Raw genomic sequence first — 18,543 nt, 5'->3', positions numbered from 1 at the left:
ACTGCCCATGCCAAAATAATTAATATCCATAATCTATTACCAGCAGTAATTTTTATACTGTCAAACAAGGAAATCTGTTAATTACCTACTGTCCATAGTGTACCTGAAAGGATACAGGCATACAGAAAAAATGCTTCCAAAGTGAAAAATACTGGCCACACCCCTACCTTGGTACCTCCAGCATCACTTCACTGAATTTTAGCCAGATAATATGTACATAGTTAGCCAACAACGGTGATAAAATCGCTAAACAAGTGTCCCATAAGCAAAATGTGGTTTTGTTTTTTGTTGTTTTGTTGTTTTCTTCCTTACCTCCTCTTGATCCAGCATTTGTTGTTTTAGTTTCTCAGCCAACTGGCTTTGCTGGTTGATTTCGTCATCCTGCAATGAAATAGAATTGGAGATTTTTAGCTTCTTTTCACAATTCTCTTTTGATTGCTTTTATTTCCCCTCTCTGGAGAGGGAGGAAGAATAACGCCACAGCAAACCTTGTGCAGGTTTGAGTGGCAGGAGAGAAAAATACACACACACAGAGCTACATTGTAAAATCAATGCAAGCACGCAGCTGACTCTAGTACAGACCTAAGCAGTTGGCCCTCATTATAAATAAAAGACACTGATGTGGCAATAGCTGCACCTTAAGGCTTGCAAATGACCAAGAGCCTTTTACAACATCCATGTCGTGCGTTTATAGATCTACAGATACATACACACCCACACACTGCCACCCTGTCCAAAATTCAGCTGAAGGAAGATCATTAGAGACAGATTTATTAACTAACTACAACGTAAACGAAAGAGGAGCCTCAAACCAAAACACAGAACTCGGACTCCTCATCTGTAGAACTTGCATCGTCTCATCCTAGAACGCAGCAGAACTGGCATCCTGCTCCAGACAAGGCCTTAAAGGAAATGCTGGCAGGTAATGCACATCCAGGCACCCAATTTTACTGGCACTTCCACTTCTTTGTTAAGGTAGCGTCCTCGTGGTTAAGAGCTGAGCTTAAATCCAGATGAGAAATCGTGATGGGCACTGCTGTACAAACCCTTCCTCCAAAAAGGCTCAGGAGGCACACCAAGCACAGCACCTCACCGGGTTCATCTCTGTTCTTGTGAAGGAACTTGCTGAGGTAAATAAACCCTTGATTTTTATTTTTTTTTGATTGAGAGAACTCAGTGTGTTTCGCTGACAAGCAGGCTAATGGCCTGATTCCTGCTAGCAAATATGGCCAACAAGCAGAACACATCAAACCGCTTGCTAACATTCAGATGGACCCAAATCTGCCATAAGAGTGGCCTACGATGTCAAAAATAAACGGGGATATTTTGGTTTTGTATGGGGGATACCTTCTTGTTTTCTACAGCGCTGCAGTAATTCACCAAATTTTGTCTCCCACATTTCCTAAGGTAAAACACAAACCTGCTCCTTTGAGGCTAATAGAGGCTTTGCTATGTTTGATGAGGGAAAGTGAAAGAATGACCAACTTGTTTTGCTTTTTCTAATCAATATATAAAACCTACGGAGCGCTACAGGGAATGCATTCTCCATCCCAGAAAAGCCATCATTTCTTAAAGACCTTAACGGGTACTTACGAGCTACCAACACACTGCTTTGGGCATTTGCAACCAGACTGTGCTGGGACCTCATGCCATGGCACAGCAGAGCTAAGGCTTAGCACAGCTCTCCGTTATCCCCTGGGTACTCAGGAACAGCCCAGCATTAACCACTAACATGCAAGGAAACGGGGGGCTTTTTCTGGCATTGTCCCACTAATTACGCTTGAAAATTAAAATTAAGTTTTGATTCAACGTTAGGGCGAGGCTGAAAACTTTTGCTTGGTAGAGTTTAAGCTGTTCTCATTCATCATGCTCAATGTTTTCAGTATGCCTTTTTTTTTTTCCCCTTCTTATCTTCACACAAGCCAAAGCTATTAACGGCAAGTGCTCGGTAGCTGATAGCTCTAAGTGCCAATAATGTACTTCAAGCTGTGCAAATCGAAAAAAAGCCACCTGTACTCCAGAGAGTGCTCACAGCTGGAACAAGATGAACAAAAGAGGCCCAAAAGATGGCTGTATTTTTTTCTTTAACATTCTAATACACAATACATATTAAGATCGTCTTTTTTTTTTCCCTTTTCTTTCTCCTGTGGCTCTGAAATGATGCTACAGTTTGCCGAAGATGTACAGTATTTACAAAAATCACTGAGAAAAGGAGAGCTAAAAAACCTGTATTGGGCCCTTAAAATAAGGGCAAGCTTGCCTCCGGATTCCTAGAGAATGCTCACAAACTGCAGAGGGAACAGCAGATACCTGACATGATAGGGCAAGATCCATTTTTATGCAGTCAGTGTTTTGAATTTTGAGACATCTTCCACTGCATGGTGCTCAGGAAATACAGTGCCACAAATCTTTGACTATCACACAAATCTTGTGAACATTGTGCCCTACGCTGCACGAGGTGACAAAGATATCACAGAAAAATCATATACAAGCACTTCGAGACTGGGAAGTTCTTCTAGCAATACATTTTCACAACACTCTTTCAAGCTAGTGTGTAGGAAATTCAGAAGTTTAGGTACAGGGATGAGACCACTTGTCAGACACAGCCACAACATACCGCATGGGTTCCAGGCATCCTAAAGCCCTCGTGGATGCAATCCCTCTTGCATTTCCATGAGAACATGCAGGCTGGAAGGAGGAAGAATAGCTCCAACCAACTGGGACACAAATCAGTACCAAAACCAAAACCCAGGCACACCCATCCAGTTTGGTTTGGTTTCCATTTACCCCCAGGGAAGGGAGTCAGAACAAGCCTTCGCACCTTATCATCCAGCTGCCTGTAGAGGCTGGCAATCTCCTCGTCGTATTTCTGTTTCTCCTCTGTCGAGATGCTGGCCACGACCGGCGTGATGTTGTCAATGATCGGGGTGTTATCACAGGGCTCCAGGTTCTTCTGGTCCTTCGCGCTGATCTGCTCATCCTCGGGCACGGCTTCTCCTGCGGGCACACAAACCAGGGTCAGGGCGAAGGAGCAGGGAGCCCAAAGCCTTGGACATCCCAGGCTGGTCCCGTGCAGCTGCTCAGGGGCTCCCAGCAAAGCCAAGGGGGCCCCAGGACAGCCCCGAGAGCTGGCACAGGGCAGGCAGTGGCCATGGATAAAGGTGAGAGGCATAAATCGGGTGGCCCCCCAGCTGGACACACAAAATGCAGCCAGGCTGACCTCCTGACTCCACTTGCACTCAAGCCCTCTGCAGACAGGATCAGCTCCATGGATTAGCACAAGTGTAAATAAGGAGGACGAAAAATCGGATTTCCAGCCTACAGGCAATCAAACGTCCCTTCCGACCAGATTTCCAACCACCTTATCAACTCCCCCCCATAATGAAGCTCTAAAGCACCAGGAGGACAAGCAAGCCAGCTGCATTTAAAACAACATTCACCTTCTGCCTTGTCCCAGCTAGAATTAACCAGCACAGGCCAATTTTCCGCTGTTGCCTATGCACAGCAGACAGGATGCTTTCCCTCCATGTTTTCTTGCAAACTACTTTTCTCCAAGGAATATTCTCTCCGACAACATCCGTGCGCTCCAATTACAAGGCTGCTGCAGCTGAGTGGAGAGGGACAGCAAGCTGCTCGGGCCAGAAATTGAATCGGCATTCATTAACCTGCTGAGGGACTGCTAGCTGCTGAATGCATTGTTCGAGGTGTGGGAAGGTGACGTTCCACCCTTCTGCACTGACTTTTTCCCATTTCTATAAAAAGCTGTAATATTTAATCCCATAAAGCTTCACCAACCATCCTCGCCAAGGCAGTGCGGGCACAATTTATCTCACTGGCAGGGCAACAAGCAAGCAGGACAAATATCTCAAAAAGCAAAGAGGCAGGCTAATCCAGGCCTGAAAGTAAAACAAAACGCTGTGAAGGAGCAGGACCAACAAACTCAGAAGACTTTTTTTTTTTTTAAGTTAAAGCCTGAAAAAAAATAAACTTGGAATCAAGCACTGTGAACTCTCTAAAAGAACCACACCCAAAATATTTTTTCTCTGTTGCTAATGACTCAATGATATTTTATTACCTTATTAATGAGAAAAATGGGAATTGATTGTTCATTGTCGCATCTCACCTGAACAGAGCAGGGCAGGGGATCTGCCCTTTTATTTGCCGCATTTATATCCTTTTATTTGCTTTGTTTCTAGACCAAGCTACACCAGTGGAATATTTATGCATCTATCTTGTATTTGATGTCGTTTTTGCTATAATTTCCTTTGGAAAGAGCCTCCTTTGACAGAATCTCCTTCCAAACAATGCTATTGCGGAAGGTCAGACGAGAGATCAATAGTGTTTTGAATGCATTTAATGTATCGCTTGGTAACGCCACCGAGAAAAGCAGGGCAGATGCAGGGGCAGAGGTGGCGTGTGCATATTTAGACAAAACAATAGAGACAACCTTTTACTAAGGGTTGTTTAAACAGCATATAAGACAGCTCTGTGCAAGTTTTTTCTCCCAAAACGTTTCTAGGATGGGAAGGAAATTACAGAAGCCGCATTTAGCAAACACAGCCTGAAACGCGGAACATGAAAGTGCCATAAATTCCCAGAGCTCCCCTGCACCACCAGCAGACCCACCGTCTCCATAGCAATTTTACTATGCAGATAAGGGAAGTATTCCCTGTGCTAAAGCGGTCCGAGCCTCCAGAGGAAGATGCAGAAAGCAGTCATTAGGTAAGGAGCTGATATGAGAGGCGAGCAAACAGCACCGGGAGCTGAAAGAAGGAAACAATTTCTGCACCCTTAAAGGTCGGGTATTATCTTCTACATACGGAGGGATCTCACCCATGATGCTCAAAACCAGACTTGACTGTTGCAAGACAATTTGTGCCTACTAATTAAACCACAGATTTGTTCTCACTTCACGTGCCTCGTGTTTGCCAGAGTTACTGCTAGAAGCATCAACACACAGGGTCTGGATGACAAACACTTTAGAAAATAAAAATAACTCCAGAGAAGCAGCACTTTGCTGTTGTGGGTTTGCTGGAATTTCAGGGTGCAAGAGGGGTGCAGGGCTGGTTTGCTTGGGCTTTAGAGGGGGATATTTGTTTGTTTGTTGCTTATTGGGGATTAGGTTTTGGTTTGGTTTAGTTTCTCTTCCTTTTCCCAGTTTTAAAAATAAAAGGAAGGACGGAAATAAAATTATTTGTACGAGTTCCAGATTTTATATAAAAAAAAATAATGTAATATGTTACGCATGAAAACATGCTTTCTCCTTAGCAACTGGAACTTAATCTCATAACTTAACCTGAACAGCAGTTGCTAAGCAAAAAACCAGCTGTTCTTACATAAATTGCACTTAGAAGCCACAGAAAGAGACAACTGATGATTCTTCTAACCAGAAACACTCCTAAACACCGTACCAGAGGACTACTTATTCTAGTATTATATTCAATTATATAAGGAAACATAAATTCTACTTACCTTGAAGCACAATAGAACTTATTCTCTTGCCTGAGCAGCACAGTGCTTTGTAAAAAAAATGAAATTTTACCTTTTCCTTATTAATTTAATACTACTATCATTGTTAGAATTATCAATGCCTGTCTGTGTACTCCACATCTGACAGCATGCCAGCCTGGTGCATATAAAAAGGTAAATTCTGAAAATGTCTGTTGCTGCCTTCCCTGTTTTTGGTTTTCTTTGCCCTTCAGTTACTATTATTACTCACTGGGTGGAGGAAAAGAAAGGAGAAGCCCATGAGCAGATGCTGAGGGCAATAACTGGGAAAGACAAGTCCGTGGCCAGCACCAACTTCGTGGCCAAAGGTGATAGGGTTTTGGATCAAAGGTTTTGGATGCTGTGAAAATGCTGTCGGTTAGATAATTCTCACACATTACATAAATATAGGCAATGATGAGTATTAGTCTTGGAATTTAGATTTTTCTAGTAAAAATTTCCCTGCTGTAAGTTTAGGAAGGCTTTGGTACGAGCTGCTGGATTAGTGTTAGATCACGTGGCCTCTTCTGCTCCACACAGCACCGGAGAGCCCCAGCACAAACTGAGCAGCCACGTGGTCACTGGGCAGTCCTGAAATAACACAGGATTGGTCTGGCTTCTCCACCACAAGTAGGGGAACATGTTCTGCTTCCTCAATACACCTCGCAAACACAAAAGTGAACTACAACTCTGAACAGTGAGTTTAGAATTAGTGATTTAAGGCAAGACTTAACCACATGTAACTTAAAAATATGAAGACAAACACACATCCCTATTTTCCGTACTTACCATTCCTCCACCTATTCAGTTCCAGCTCCAGATGCTGGATAACGTTCTTTAGGCTCTTGTTTTTGTCTTTTTCCTTCTCGTACTTTTTCTTCCACTCCTCTGCAGTCAGCTCCAGATTCACAGAGACTGTGTTCTTGATAGTCTTGGCTCTGGGTAACAGAAATAGGTGTCAGTGGCTTTGCAACTTGTATCTCAACGTAATGGTAGAGACTCAGAAAATTTTCTATTACACAAAGGGAAACCACTAAGCATTTGCAGTTTATTTTCTGAAATGCAATGTCACAATTCAATCTTCTCTCACAACCTCAGTGGTATTACTATCTTGAAGCCTCAGGAGTAATCTTCCTGCCTTGAAATCCAGCAGCCTCCAGTAAAGCATGGATCTGCCTCTCTAGATTTCTTGTAAGAGGAAAAGCTCTGAAAACTGTTCTTAGAATAAGGACTTTACTGCTCTGCTAAGTAAGGTGTCACCTCATTATTTTCAGCTCCTTCTGGGATGAATTGCTCAGTATCCCACTGAGCATCTGACCACAGGCTTGCCCTGACTATCCCTTAAACTCTGTCACCACAACTGAGCTGGATTTTAGGCATTATGGCATGAACGATGTCAACGCAGTGAGGTAGGGATATGGAAATTTATCCTTCTAAAAAACCTACCAGCATTTTTAAGTGCATTTTTGGGGCTGGAAAGAGGGAAGGAGAGGAGAGCCACTGGTCACCACTGGGGAACTGGGGGATTGTTTGGCTGGAAGGCTGGCAGTGGGAAGCTGGAGCTCGACCTCTGCTGCCGTGAGCAGTAACACTGGTTACTGCAACCCTAGGCACAAATCCCCAAACCTAAACCCTTCGAACAATCACCACCACTCACTGCTGTGAAACTGCGTAGCTGCAGCTGAACACAGACAATGGCACTAGCGAATGCAGGACAAGCAGAAAAAATGCAGAGCATCTCCTCTAGCAAAACTGCTTTCGAAAGGGGGGAAAAAAAACTAACAAATGGGCATGAAAGAAAACTTCAGATCTTTGCTCCTCACTGCTCAGCCCCTGAGTGTTTCCAGAACGAATCAGTGTTATCAAACACATCAGAGATTCAGTCTCTCTTTAATTAATGGAGTAACAGACAAACCCAGCACCAGGTTGTAAAGTAGAGGCTGAAATGCCAATACACAGGCCAAGCTCTAAGTGTCAGCTAGAGATACACTGACTGCCTCTCCCTTGGGGAGGGCCCCTGGTCTTTCTTTTCTTTGCAGCTCCACTTAATGGTCCCAAAACATCTTCTAAATATGGCCAATTACTTAAAATCCTGAAGCTTTCCTGTGGCAGCAGGGAAGCGCTTCCATACGTGTGCCTCATACTCCAGTGACTCGCACTATGTGCTGTGCACAAGTTTTATTACCTTAGAAGAATTTTAAAATCACCCTGGATTTTAGAGGATGCAGACGCCTAATGGGTAGCTTTTACATAATTGTTTCATATTATTCTGCTAAAAGCCTGGCTCAGGTTTCCACTCCTTTAACTGCAGTGGGGAAAAAATGCCACACCATGGAATTTATCACCTGCATTACACTAACGATGGATGAAGCATCTACTAGTAACTGCAATTAAAAACAACATAAAAACACAAAAAAGATGGAGCAAAAAGAAGTCGTTGCTAATAGAGGAGCACTTATTGATTAGCACAGCTGGGCCCGTGAAGATGAATTTTACTCCCGACGCTTATTTCAGTGGTGATATTTCTTTGCTGCTAGGAAAAATGGAGGAGCCAGCAATCAGCCGTGAGTCATATTCCTTTTTTTTAACGTTATTCAGCCCTTAACGGTGTCACACCAGGAAAACAAAACACCACAGCCAAAGAGACCGTAAATGAAACCGTGTCCCGCAGACAGCAATATTCCTATTCAGCTGCTGACAGACACCACTGTGTTTGTATAGCGTGTGCCTTCCTTACAGTTAAATGCTCCCCAGGACCTCGTGTTTCAGCACAACTCCACAGCTTTTAAGCAGGAAAAAAACAAAGACCACCGCATTAAAGCCCAGCCAACCACTCTCACAAAGCGTTTAACTGTTTTCCCAGTTCCTTCAGCTGACGTCCTAGTCCACAATAAGGAATATTTTATAGATTTAAAAGACAAACCTCTTCCTCTTCCTAGCAGAGCATTAACTATATCTAGTACGTGGCTATATTCTAGTTGGTTGCTTCTAGTTTGATGGACAGCTCATTTAGCAGGTAAATTCCCCATGCTGCTTTCAGCAGTCAGCTCAAAGCTCTGATATTCAAGGTGTAGAGAGTGAGTCTGGAAATCATTCTGCCTTCTGAACAGAAAGGCAAGTTTTACTGATTACTGAAAAGAGAAATGAAACCAAGAGAAATGTAAGCTGAAAGAAGATGGAAGCTGGACTTCCCCTACTCACACTCCCTTACATACGCACGCAAACAAGTTCCCAGAGATCCTGGAGTGTGGTTATCCATTACAGACCAAAAGCAAGCCCCTTCATGAACGTAGAGATTTAAAATAAACACACTAAAACATGCTATGCAGCCCTTTAATCCCCTTCCTCTGAACTGTGACATTTTACAGCTCACCTTTCTTTTTACTTCCAAACTTTACCAGCAGAGTTCAACGAAACAGGCAGCAGGCTGAACCCTGACCCAGTACCTGTGGGTTGATTGAAAATGAAATGCCACTTCAGCTGCTTAATTGCACTTATCCAGAAGGAATTAGCAGGAACTTTGGGACTGCTCTTTAGTTTTACCGAGGTGTGAGATTCACACTTGTCTGAAATCATCTCAAGTCAGGAAGCTGTACATGTGGAGGTTTAAACTGCGAACCATCAAAATATTTAAACTTTCACCACCACCAGGAACTGCAACTCGTTATATTTCAGAGCTGTTACCACTTCATATTTCATTACATGCCATAGGAAGCAGAGCTCAGAGGAATTCATGCCTTTTACAGCTACCTGGCTTGCAGCACACGGGTCCTACCCGGCCTTCCACAAATCCCAGCAGCAGCTGACAAGTTAACAGCATTTCTGGCAATGCCAGATTGGGACAGCATTGCAGAACTGTCCTCCAGCATTAACCTGCAGCCTCAGCCCTAATCCTCAGACCTGTTCATTAAGAGGGGCTACACCCAGCTGAATCTGTTTGCCCTTCACGGCCCATCCTGTATTTTTATGTGCTCTTAGTGAATGCACTAAATGAATCATCTTCCTTCACTAAAATCTCAGGAAAAGCTCACATTAAAGGCTAAAAGTGGGGCGGTGAACTAATAGAAGATTGTCAGATTAATCTTTTATCCACGATTTTACCTTCCAATATAAAATGCTTCCTAACGGTGTTGATTTTAATGTAAAAATTATGCCAAGTGGAAAACGGAACCTACTGTCAAAGACAAAGTGCAAGCTGTTAAACAAATAATCTCAAACAATCACAAATTGCTAGTATTTTTTTCTGTCGGCTCTTATACAAATAAACACATACAAAACAAAGGGAGTGATTTTCCAAAGTATCAGAGTTCTCATCTGTCACAACAAAAGCAGTAATTACGAAACGAGCCTGACCTATTTTAGCAACCTTGCCAGATTTGTTTCATGTGATTATTGCCAATGAATACATACACAAGAGAAATGTTCTCTGACCACTTCCACATTTATTTTATCCTTGCTTGTTCCTGATGACTTGTTAGTAAATTGTTAAGAAACCCCAAACATATAAAAATGTCAGCCAGCTGTGACAGCAATCTATCAAAATTGTCAACAGTACTCTGAGTCCACATTTTTCATTTTCTCTTAATTAATAGTTAAAATTACTGGTTTTTGGAACCATAACAAGAATCGTTGAGATGCCATTCAAAGAGAAGACACATCTTAAAAGCATCAAGAGCACTACCAGATAAAGTCAGCCCCCAGAACACTGCCCAATACCATTATCTTCCCCATAAAACTTCAAAGAACTCCTAAAACACTTTGTACTTTCTGCATGAGAAATTAGCAGAGCTTCTAAGTAGTGCAGTTGTTGGCCAACATTAACATTTATTTTTCTGGTACCGTAGAGAATAAAGAGACAGTTTCCTCAAGCTCTCCGCTACTATTTTTTGACCAACTCCAGAAACCACAACCTCCATACTTAAAATTGCCTTCTCATCTAAATCCCCTCAGCACATCTACTTCAGAATATATGGAAGAGCACACGTCAGTGTCATCTAGCTTGATGCCGAGCAGGACTCACCGTTGTCCAAACATTAAGGTCGACTTCGTTTCTGCTTCATTGAAAATAGAAGGAGAACAGCATATCACAATGGTGGTTCTGCAGTTGCCACCTAGGGAATCCTGAAGTATTCGGGTCATTTTGCTGTCTCGGTACGGAACGTGAGTTTTCTAATCAAAATACAAATAAGATAAATGAACAATTTTTAAAATAGTGATACACAAATAACAGAGAACGTGAGTCAACAAGGACAGGCTTTGTGGGCTTTGAAGCACACAGATCTGAAGCGCAATAGGTTTGGTTGTGCTAAGATGTATTGCACTGGATAACCACTCAAGTGGTATCACTGACAATTAGTCTCTTATCTTTAGTAGAATACTAAAAGCATTTTTGGTTTATGGTTGGAAAGCTAAGATTTTCTTCCTTCTGAACCGAAACATTAGCTTATTTTTTATGTGCACGATAAAGATAAATAGAAAGTTATTCCGAAACAGCACAAAACGGGATTACTTACAGTTCCTTCTGCCAAGGCAGATATCACATTGCCCAGAGCAGACAAAGACTTATTGATATTTTTAGCTTCATCGAGAACAGCGCCCTCCGCTCCAGTTTTGCTGACCTACCAAAGAGAGCGAGCAACAGTCAGGCTTAGCTACTACAAGGCTGGACAAACACAGCTACAACGCAGGTGGAGGTAGTGCAACAATTAAAGATGCTCCTGGAAGAACAACACAGCGAGCTTATCCTCAGCATGAAGGAGGAGATTTTACGTGCACTTTGGTATCAAAAGCCTGCAATACATCTGCCTTTCTTCCAGTGTAAGGTCAAGTTCACCCTTACTTTGGTGAGGGAAAAGCTGCTGAGGGCACTTGGGGACCACTTTCTAGACCAGCCTGTCCATACAGGGGGGGCTGCAAATGACACCACAGCTACGTTCTCAGGGCACTCCTGGTAGCACTGCATACACCACACACAAAAAAAGCATTTTGGCTTTTTATTTTGCTTGCATGAACCAAGAATGTCAGAGTAGAAGAAGCATCCCCTTGCTCATACTCAGGGTTTGCTGGTCCACAAACTGCAGCCCCAAGGTGGCTCAGCTGAGAAGCCTCGTATTGTGGGAAGAGCACTTCTTTAGCCTTCACCACAGTCATTTTTCCCCTCTCTCTCCTCCCCCCGCCTATAAATGAAGATATATTGCAGATTTTTGCCTTTTTGTTGATTTTGGTGCTTTTCTTTCCATTTCTTACCAATAAACAATTCTGATTTGTTCCTTTTATGCATCCCATATTAAAGAAAAATAGGATTGGCATACTAATGCTAACGTGTTAGATAAGACAGTTCTGGACTGATCCAGATTCACACGGTGAGTTTAGTGATCCCACTTCACGAAGACAGATTACCTTCTCGCTTCCAGCCAAGTCTACCAGGTAAAGTTTTCCACTCAGTTTCTTCTCAGTTTCCACATTCTCTTGTTTAATGTTAATAAGGAAGATACTGTGACTTCTAGAGCTGTGTTCGTTCATATCTGCACAGGAATCACATTTTAAAAGAATTGTGTAAGTGACATTAAAATCTGACAGGCAATTCTATTTCAGTGCTAGCCTGTGGCTAACAAACTCCAAAATAAGAGCCCATTCCCTGGAAAGTCCAGACCTGGAGCTGCACCAAGAGCTGCAGCTATCACCCATGGACCATGGAATGAGCTCTTACTTCTGTCATGTCCTAAATTAACCAGATTTGTGATAAATAACAACCTTGGAAAATGAGCTTTTTTGTTTTCCCCTCCCCTTCCTTTTCTTAAAACATAATTTATTTTTTTCCCCTAAGCAGCAAAACTTGACCAGAAATAGTATTAAGAAATAAAATAGTAAGTACAACAGAATAGCATTTCATAGATACAGAAGAAAATAAAGGTTCTCTCCTTTGTGTTTCTTCATGAGTATACAGTGCGCACACACAAAACCCCGTGCAATATAATAGATGCTATTTAGACACAGAGCTGTGATAAGAATGTGTATTCAGCATTCTGGACAGAGAAAGAATTTTAATCTGAGCAAAAAAAAATATATAAAGAGAATTACAAAGCTCTAAAAAGAAGCTGGGCAGTTTTCATACAGTAGCAAAACCAACACATTAAGAATCAATCACTTTCTCCTCTGTATTTTCTATTTCTGTTACTATAAACTCCACTACAATCTTTTTCCCATTCACTTTCCCAGTGATGCAAATGGGAGAAATCAGCAAAATTTGAGTTACATGCTGAGGTTCTGCCAATCTCCCTGATTTGATCAAAGACATCTTAAAGCATTAATTGGGAAACAAGCCAAAAGATGCCTGCCTTTTGCATCACTGCAATGCTACCAGCTTGCATGTAGCACAGAATATCCACAAACTTGGGACAGGTTGAAGTGATTATTTTCCATTTAGGAAGATTTGTTAGTTTTCCCATCATGGGAACTCTGTCCAAGTTGCTGCCTCACTGGGGTAAGTCACCAGAGTTAAACAGACAAGCACTGATAAAACACAGAGCACAGGAGCTTATTCTGGAACAAAAATAATTGCTCTGCAGTCTTTGCCTTCTGTTTTGATCAATGAATTGCTCTGAGATTTGACTTGTAGCACGAAGATCATATGAACACATGCTCATTTATTTGTAGTTTTGAAGCATCAACACTGCATGAAAAAAGGGTATTTTGGCTTTTTTGTATACCGTATACAAATGCTGTATGCTAAATTCAGGCGTTCTCGTAGCAAATGTTACTGTAATCAGTAAAACTGTAAAAAAGAACAATTCTATTAATTTTAAAATGTTAAAATCTGTGCACCATCAGATCATTCACATAATTAACTCAACACACTTTGTGACCATTAGGAATCAGTGTACCACTAGGAAGCAACAGCCACCCAGACCTTTCGGGCAGGGAAGCGCCCACAGAATACCTACTTGTTACAGCTACGTGGCGGTTAGCTTTCCCTTCATCTATCACATCCAAAACCTCTTCAGGACTAGATACAAATCTTTCTGTACAACCCTGGAAAGATGCAAATCAAACACAGAAGAGTTTAGAGGCATACTGGTACTCAAATGCTGTCAAGAAGAACATTTAGCACGGATGGATAAGCAAAAGAATCATCAGCATCCCTTATGACCATTAGCAAGGTGATGGACCAAAATTGCCTTTGTATGACTCTCAGGAGGAGTTGACAGGATAGCTTGAGAGAATATTTTTTCACAAAATTCAATACCCAGTCAAATCCTAACATGCACCAGAAGAGACCCCCTATGCTTAGCACACGTGGAATTATACAGCACATATTCCTATTACTAATCTGGGTTAGATCACATACCCAAAAGGGTTCTTCTCTCTCACTCTACAAAGAGGCCTCTTTCTCTGCATTACTGCAACATATTAGTGAGGGAATTATTTCACTTTTTTTTTTCCCCTCTCCGGGGTCAGAATAACCAGAACAATATTATATGTATTTCATTAGGGCTCACGTATGTCCACAAGAAGTGTATGACATTGAAGTGAGGTCACAGGAAGTCATAAAGCAATTTATGTGAATTCCTAGCCCAACAAATCTGTTCTTAAATACTGCGAGAATCTGTTCCAAAATACAGCACTTATGCAACAAACTATTAAACAAAAAATTCTTCAAGATGTTCTCTTTGGTACCCAACACGGAACGGGAATAGGAATGCTTAAAATTTAACACCACTGTAACAACTTGTAAATGCTTGAAGTCAGTAAAATAAAGCAAACAAATGATTCAAGCCCATTAATATTTCAGGAAACTGTTTGAATTCAGGGTCTAATGCTCCTTGAGCGTTCAAAACTGAACGTCAGTTGAATCATCTCAGCAAACACACTGGGATACAAATGGAAATACATAAATAAATGCATGCAGTGGTTATCTGAGAAAGAATGAAAAACCGAGCATCAAATCCTCCCTGTACCTTAACGTACGGAACTCTGTTTTTATCTTCATGTACAGCGAGGTTTGTCTTTGACACTAGAAAGAAACAGGGAGATCATGAGGAATATTCCACGGGTAATGTGTGTCAGCTATACGCGTGACAGGCAAACACGAACATTTTGAATATATTACATTTGTAAATGAAGAGCGCAGTCATTTCCTAATCCTTACCAACTATCACACTTTCTGTATGCAAATCTCATTTCTTTTTCTGGAGATCTTATACTTGTTTCTTTGAAGGTAACCTTATGGAACAGACCTTTGGTTTATGGCTTGTATTAATTAAATCAACACAGGATAATTTGGTTTTCTTCAAAGCAACAAAATTTTCAGAAGAAAGAGAAAATCTCACTGAAATTAAAAATATATATATATTTGAATAGATGTTCTTTTTGTGTTACTATTAGCATGTATTTCTCTGGCTTCAGCCTGATTTTGAAAAGCATAAATTACTTTCATTAACATAAGGCACACATATACAAACACACAAATTGTAAAAGACAGAGGTATCTCCCAAAAATCTCTACCTAAGGGAAGCAAAACACCAAAAAAAAAGGGAGGGGGGGATAACTTGAATTGAAAGTATCCTAAGTTAAAAAAAGGAAAAAAAAAAGCTATTAAAAATTATTTTAATTACAGTTTAACTATCAGAATATGCATTCCCAATGCAGGGTATGCTAAAATCCACTGGAGCAAGGCTCAGATATAGCCCCTCCTGTAAATCTCCATACTCACTGATTTACAACCAAACTAGCACTGCCAGAGTAGGTTCACAACAGTCAGATGACTTAAACTACAGAATTCTCTTTCAGAAACCCAGTCACACAGCTTAAATCTAAATCATTCAGCTAAACTGAGTCAACATGTAAGGGGAAAGAAAACACTAGAGCAAACCAAACACCATTTAGTACATGAGAAATGTAGAACTTACCATCAAGGAGGTCCCTTATTTTGTCCAAATAAATCTCAAAGTAGGAAACCTAATTAAATAATCATAAACATTCCAATTAAAAAATGGTTCTACCTATGTTTAAACACGTGTCCAAATAAAAAGCACCAGCCTAAAAAGAAAACCCATCTCCCACATACTTTGAATTACGTCGTGCTCATGAATGCACTTGTATTCTTAAATGATTGACATGGGATCGACCTTTATTTATCAATGATTCATCACCAAAGGACGTACAAAAGCTTCAGAAAAATCTAAACTTCCTCATTATTTTTTGACGCAGGCAAAATTGACATAAATATTGAACAGAATCCACGCAACCCATCTAATATTGTGTTGCTACAGCTACACCACTACGAGGGTACAGTTTGACAAGTGCAAGAGGCACGGTGATGTTCACCAGCACAGAAGCACGCAGCACGTTCACTGGTTTAACAAACCAGCAGCACAAGCCCAAGTAACATACAATAAATTAAACTTTTCACTGAAGCATATTGTAAAAGTTCTTCCCTGAATCAAGTCTCAAAAAGCAAATGAAAAACGAGCTTTTCTGTAGCAAAAAGAGACAATTGTCCTAAAAAAAAAAATGTTTAAGGAGAGAAAGAATGAATGAATGACTATCTACATAAAAGGGCATTCAACTCCGACAGAGGCAAACAGAAATGTGCTATGGGGTGGTGCCGAACTGCACCAGAACTGAGATTTATCCAGGGATTATTTAGCTAACTAAATACTAAATGGCTAAAGTCCAGGTATCAGTAAATTCTAGCTACCTATTAAATTTAGTTTTATCTCATGTGAAAAATAAATCTACCTATCTATATATATTTATACAAATAAACTTATAAAAATAAATTTTTATATAGATAGATTTAAAATTGACGAGTTGATCTTCCTGTGTGACAATCACTATTAAATAAAGACGTTTCAATTTTGGGCATTTGTTTCATCTGTGTCCCATTTAAAGCCCTCTCCTGGACCACTCGTTTCACCAACGTGGTTCACCCAGATTCATCTCACGTGCCTTCTTATTATCCTATTAACACACTGCTGACGAGCAGCGTACACAGGAGATGTTAAGTTCCCTTCCCTGTTCTAAATGAGTCTGTATTAAAGAGGGAGAAAAAAAAATGATATTAATTTTCAAAGTTGGCTTAGTTATTAAGAGAGTGTGGCAGTCTGGCTCCATTCTCGCTGCCAGTGACAGAACGTGCTTCCCCCTACGTGACAGCTCCTTGTATAAGCGCTCACTCATTCACTGCTACTTAGGCAGCTTTTCTGTTCTAATATTCATAGATGTCAACCGTGATGGGAAACCGCTGAAACAGTTCGGTGCTGGCAGAATGTGATTTATAAAATGATAATCTGCTGCTGGGACAGGAATTGACTGTGCCTGGTGTCGTGTACAAGGGGGTCCCCGGCTGTCGGTATCAAAACGCTATCATGTAGAATGGCAATAGGTACAGGAGCGTTTTACAGATGATGAAAAGAAATCAGTGTCACTCCTTTGGAAACCATTTTCATGAAAATTCATACGTGTCTCTTCTTGAGGAGCTCAATATTTTACAAACTAAGGTCTGTTCAAATATTTAAGTGGTTTATTCATACTTCATAAGGTTACTTCTTCCGTCTGTACTTCATGAGCACGCATGTGAACAGGCGCTGCTGTGAACGCTCTCGGTACAAAGTGACCTCGCCCTTCCAGGAGATCATTATCTGGTGCAGAGGTACTCTGCCAGATTATCAACAAATTTATGCCCAGAAATATTCATCCTCTAACCTCTGGGACAGAGGAGAACTCCCCAGGAGCTGGATGAACAGTAGGAACGAAAAGGTCACTCAGAGGATTTGAGAGATTGTGTTTGGGATCACAACAGGGACAGGGAAAATCCTATTAGCTGTTCAAACTGAAACCAAGTCCATCATCTTAAGAAGCCCATCCGTAAAAATGACTTCAGAACATCTTTCGGTATAAATGCCTAAAGCCAGCTCTCCTCCATTTCAAACCCACACACTACAGAGGACACTGTGTGCTTGAGGTAGGAACAACACTCCAGTACTCTCTCAAATGCCATGCAGATGAGTGGTATTTGTGGTTATAACTGGAGGAGCTGTAGCACAGTCTCTGAAGAAGCTGCAGTGAAATAATCTCGTCCTCATGATGCTTTCCTACCCTGCTGCCTAGCCTACAAACCATGGTGAAAGACACAGCAATCAGTGGCCTAGCAAAAAATACACTCAAAAAAATTCTGAAGGCTACTAATTGCATTGGGTTATTTCCTATAAATGTCCACGGTAAAGCACCAGTTGTTTGAATCATAAAAAGGAGAAAGGACAAATCCTGCAGCAAACGCTGTACCATAATGCAGACCGCACATCCAGCACAGCTTTCCTGCACCTGGCCCATTACATAACGTGCCATCCCGAATTACCTTTATGTGAAACTCCAGGTTTTCATCCATGGAATAGATGTGATCAAAGATGTCGTGTGCAATTCTTGGAATGATTCCCATGAGCTGGGGGTCATGCAGCTTCCCCTGCGGAGGTAGAAAGCAAACTGTAACGCGGAAAGCATCGCTCTGGCACAAGCAAAGAGAAAGCCTTGTTCAAACACACCTTCCTACGGTGGGGCTCTGCAAACACGCCTGCTGCTCCGTGGGGATTTGCTTCATGTAAGTGCACATAAAAGGTGGCAGAATGATTCAAAGTTGGCGCTCCTCACCCAGCAGAGCACCTGTTTGCTTTGGCAGCCCCTACCTCTCGTGTGAAGCACGCTGCCCTGCTGCTACGTACATTGCCACGCTCTGGCTTAAGGGAGAGGAACAAACACAAACAACCCACCCTGACGATTACTGGTGCTCCCTGCTACAAATCAGCTATTTGGAAACACGTCAGAAACACGAAGCCTTAAAGCATCGCACTTTTCTTTTGCCAATAAAAGCTAACGGGAAAGCTGCATTGTGGGGACTTGGGGATTAGAGTAATATATTCTGATTTTAGCTCGCTCGGCCTGCTGCCAGACAACTGTGCCTTACACACAGCACTGTTCCCCATGCTAATTTGCACAACTACCTTCCTCTGGTCTTTGAGGAACTAAATATTAAATAAACACAACAAGTGCCCTGGCTGC

The 18,543-nt window shown here is 41.5% G+C and overlaps 1 protein-coding gene across 1 annotated transcript in view; it reads right to left on the bottom strand.

The window, feature by feature from the left end:
• The window catches only part of KIF5C (kinesin family member 5C), a 61,934-nt gene that overhangs the window by 27,950 nt on the left and 15,441 nt on the right, over positions 1-18,543 (bottom strand). Inside the window, exons 4-13 of the mRNA XM_084523143.1 lie at positions 17,846-17,950; positions 15,396-15,444; positions 14,445-14,500; positions 13,431-13,518; positions 11,887-12,011; positions 11,001-11,105; positions 10,508-10,656; positions 6,277-6,425; positions 2,822-2,997; positions 313-381 (exon numbers count right to left, since the gene is read on the bottom strand). Coding sequence (XP_084379269.1) covers positions 313-381; positions 2,822-2,997; positions 6,277-6,425; positions 10,508-10,656; positions 11,001-11,105; positions 11,887-12,011; positions 13,431-13,518; positions 14,445-14,500; positions 15,396-15,444; positions 17,846-17,950 — 1,071 coding nt within the window. The remainder of the gene's footprint in view (positions 1-312; positions 382-2,821; positions 2,998-6,276; positions 6,426-10,507; positions 10,657-11,000; positions 11,106-11,886; positions 12,012-13,430; positions 13,519-14,444; positions 14,501-15,395; positions 15,445-17,845; positions 17,951-18,543) is intronic.

Source organism: Aythya ferina (assembly GCF_964211825.1).
Source record: "Aythya ferina genome assembly, chromosome: 6".
Classification (NCBI taxonomy): Eukaryota; Metazoa; Chordata; class Aves; order Anseriformes; family Anatidae; genus Aythya; species Aythya ferina.
This window is presented reverse-complemented; position numbering and strand designations above follow the sequence as displayed.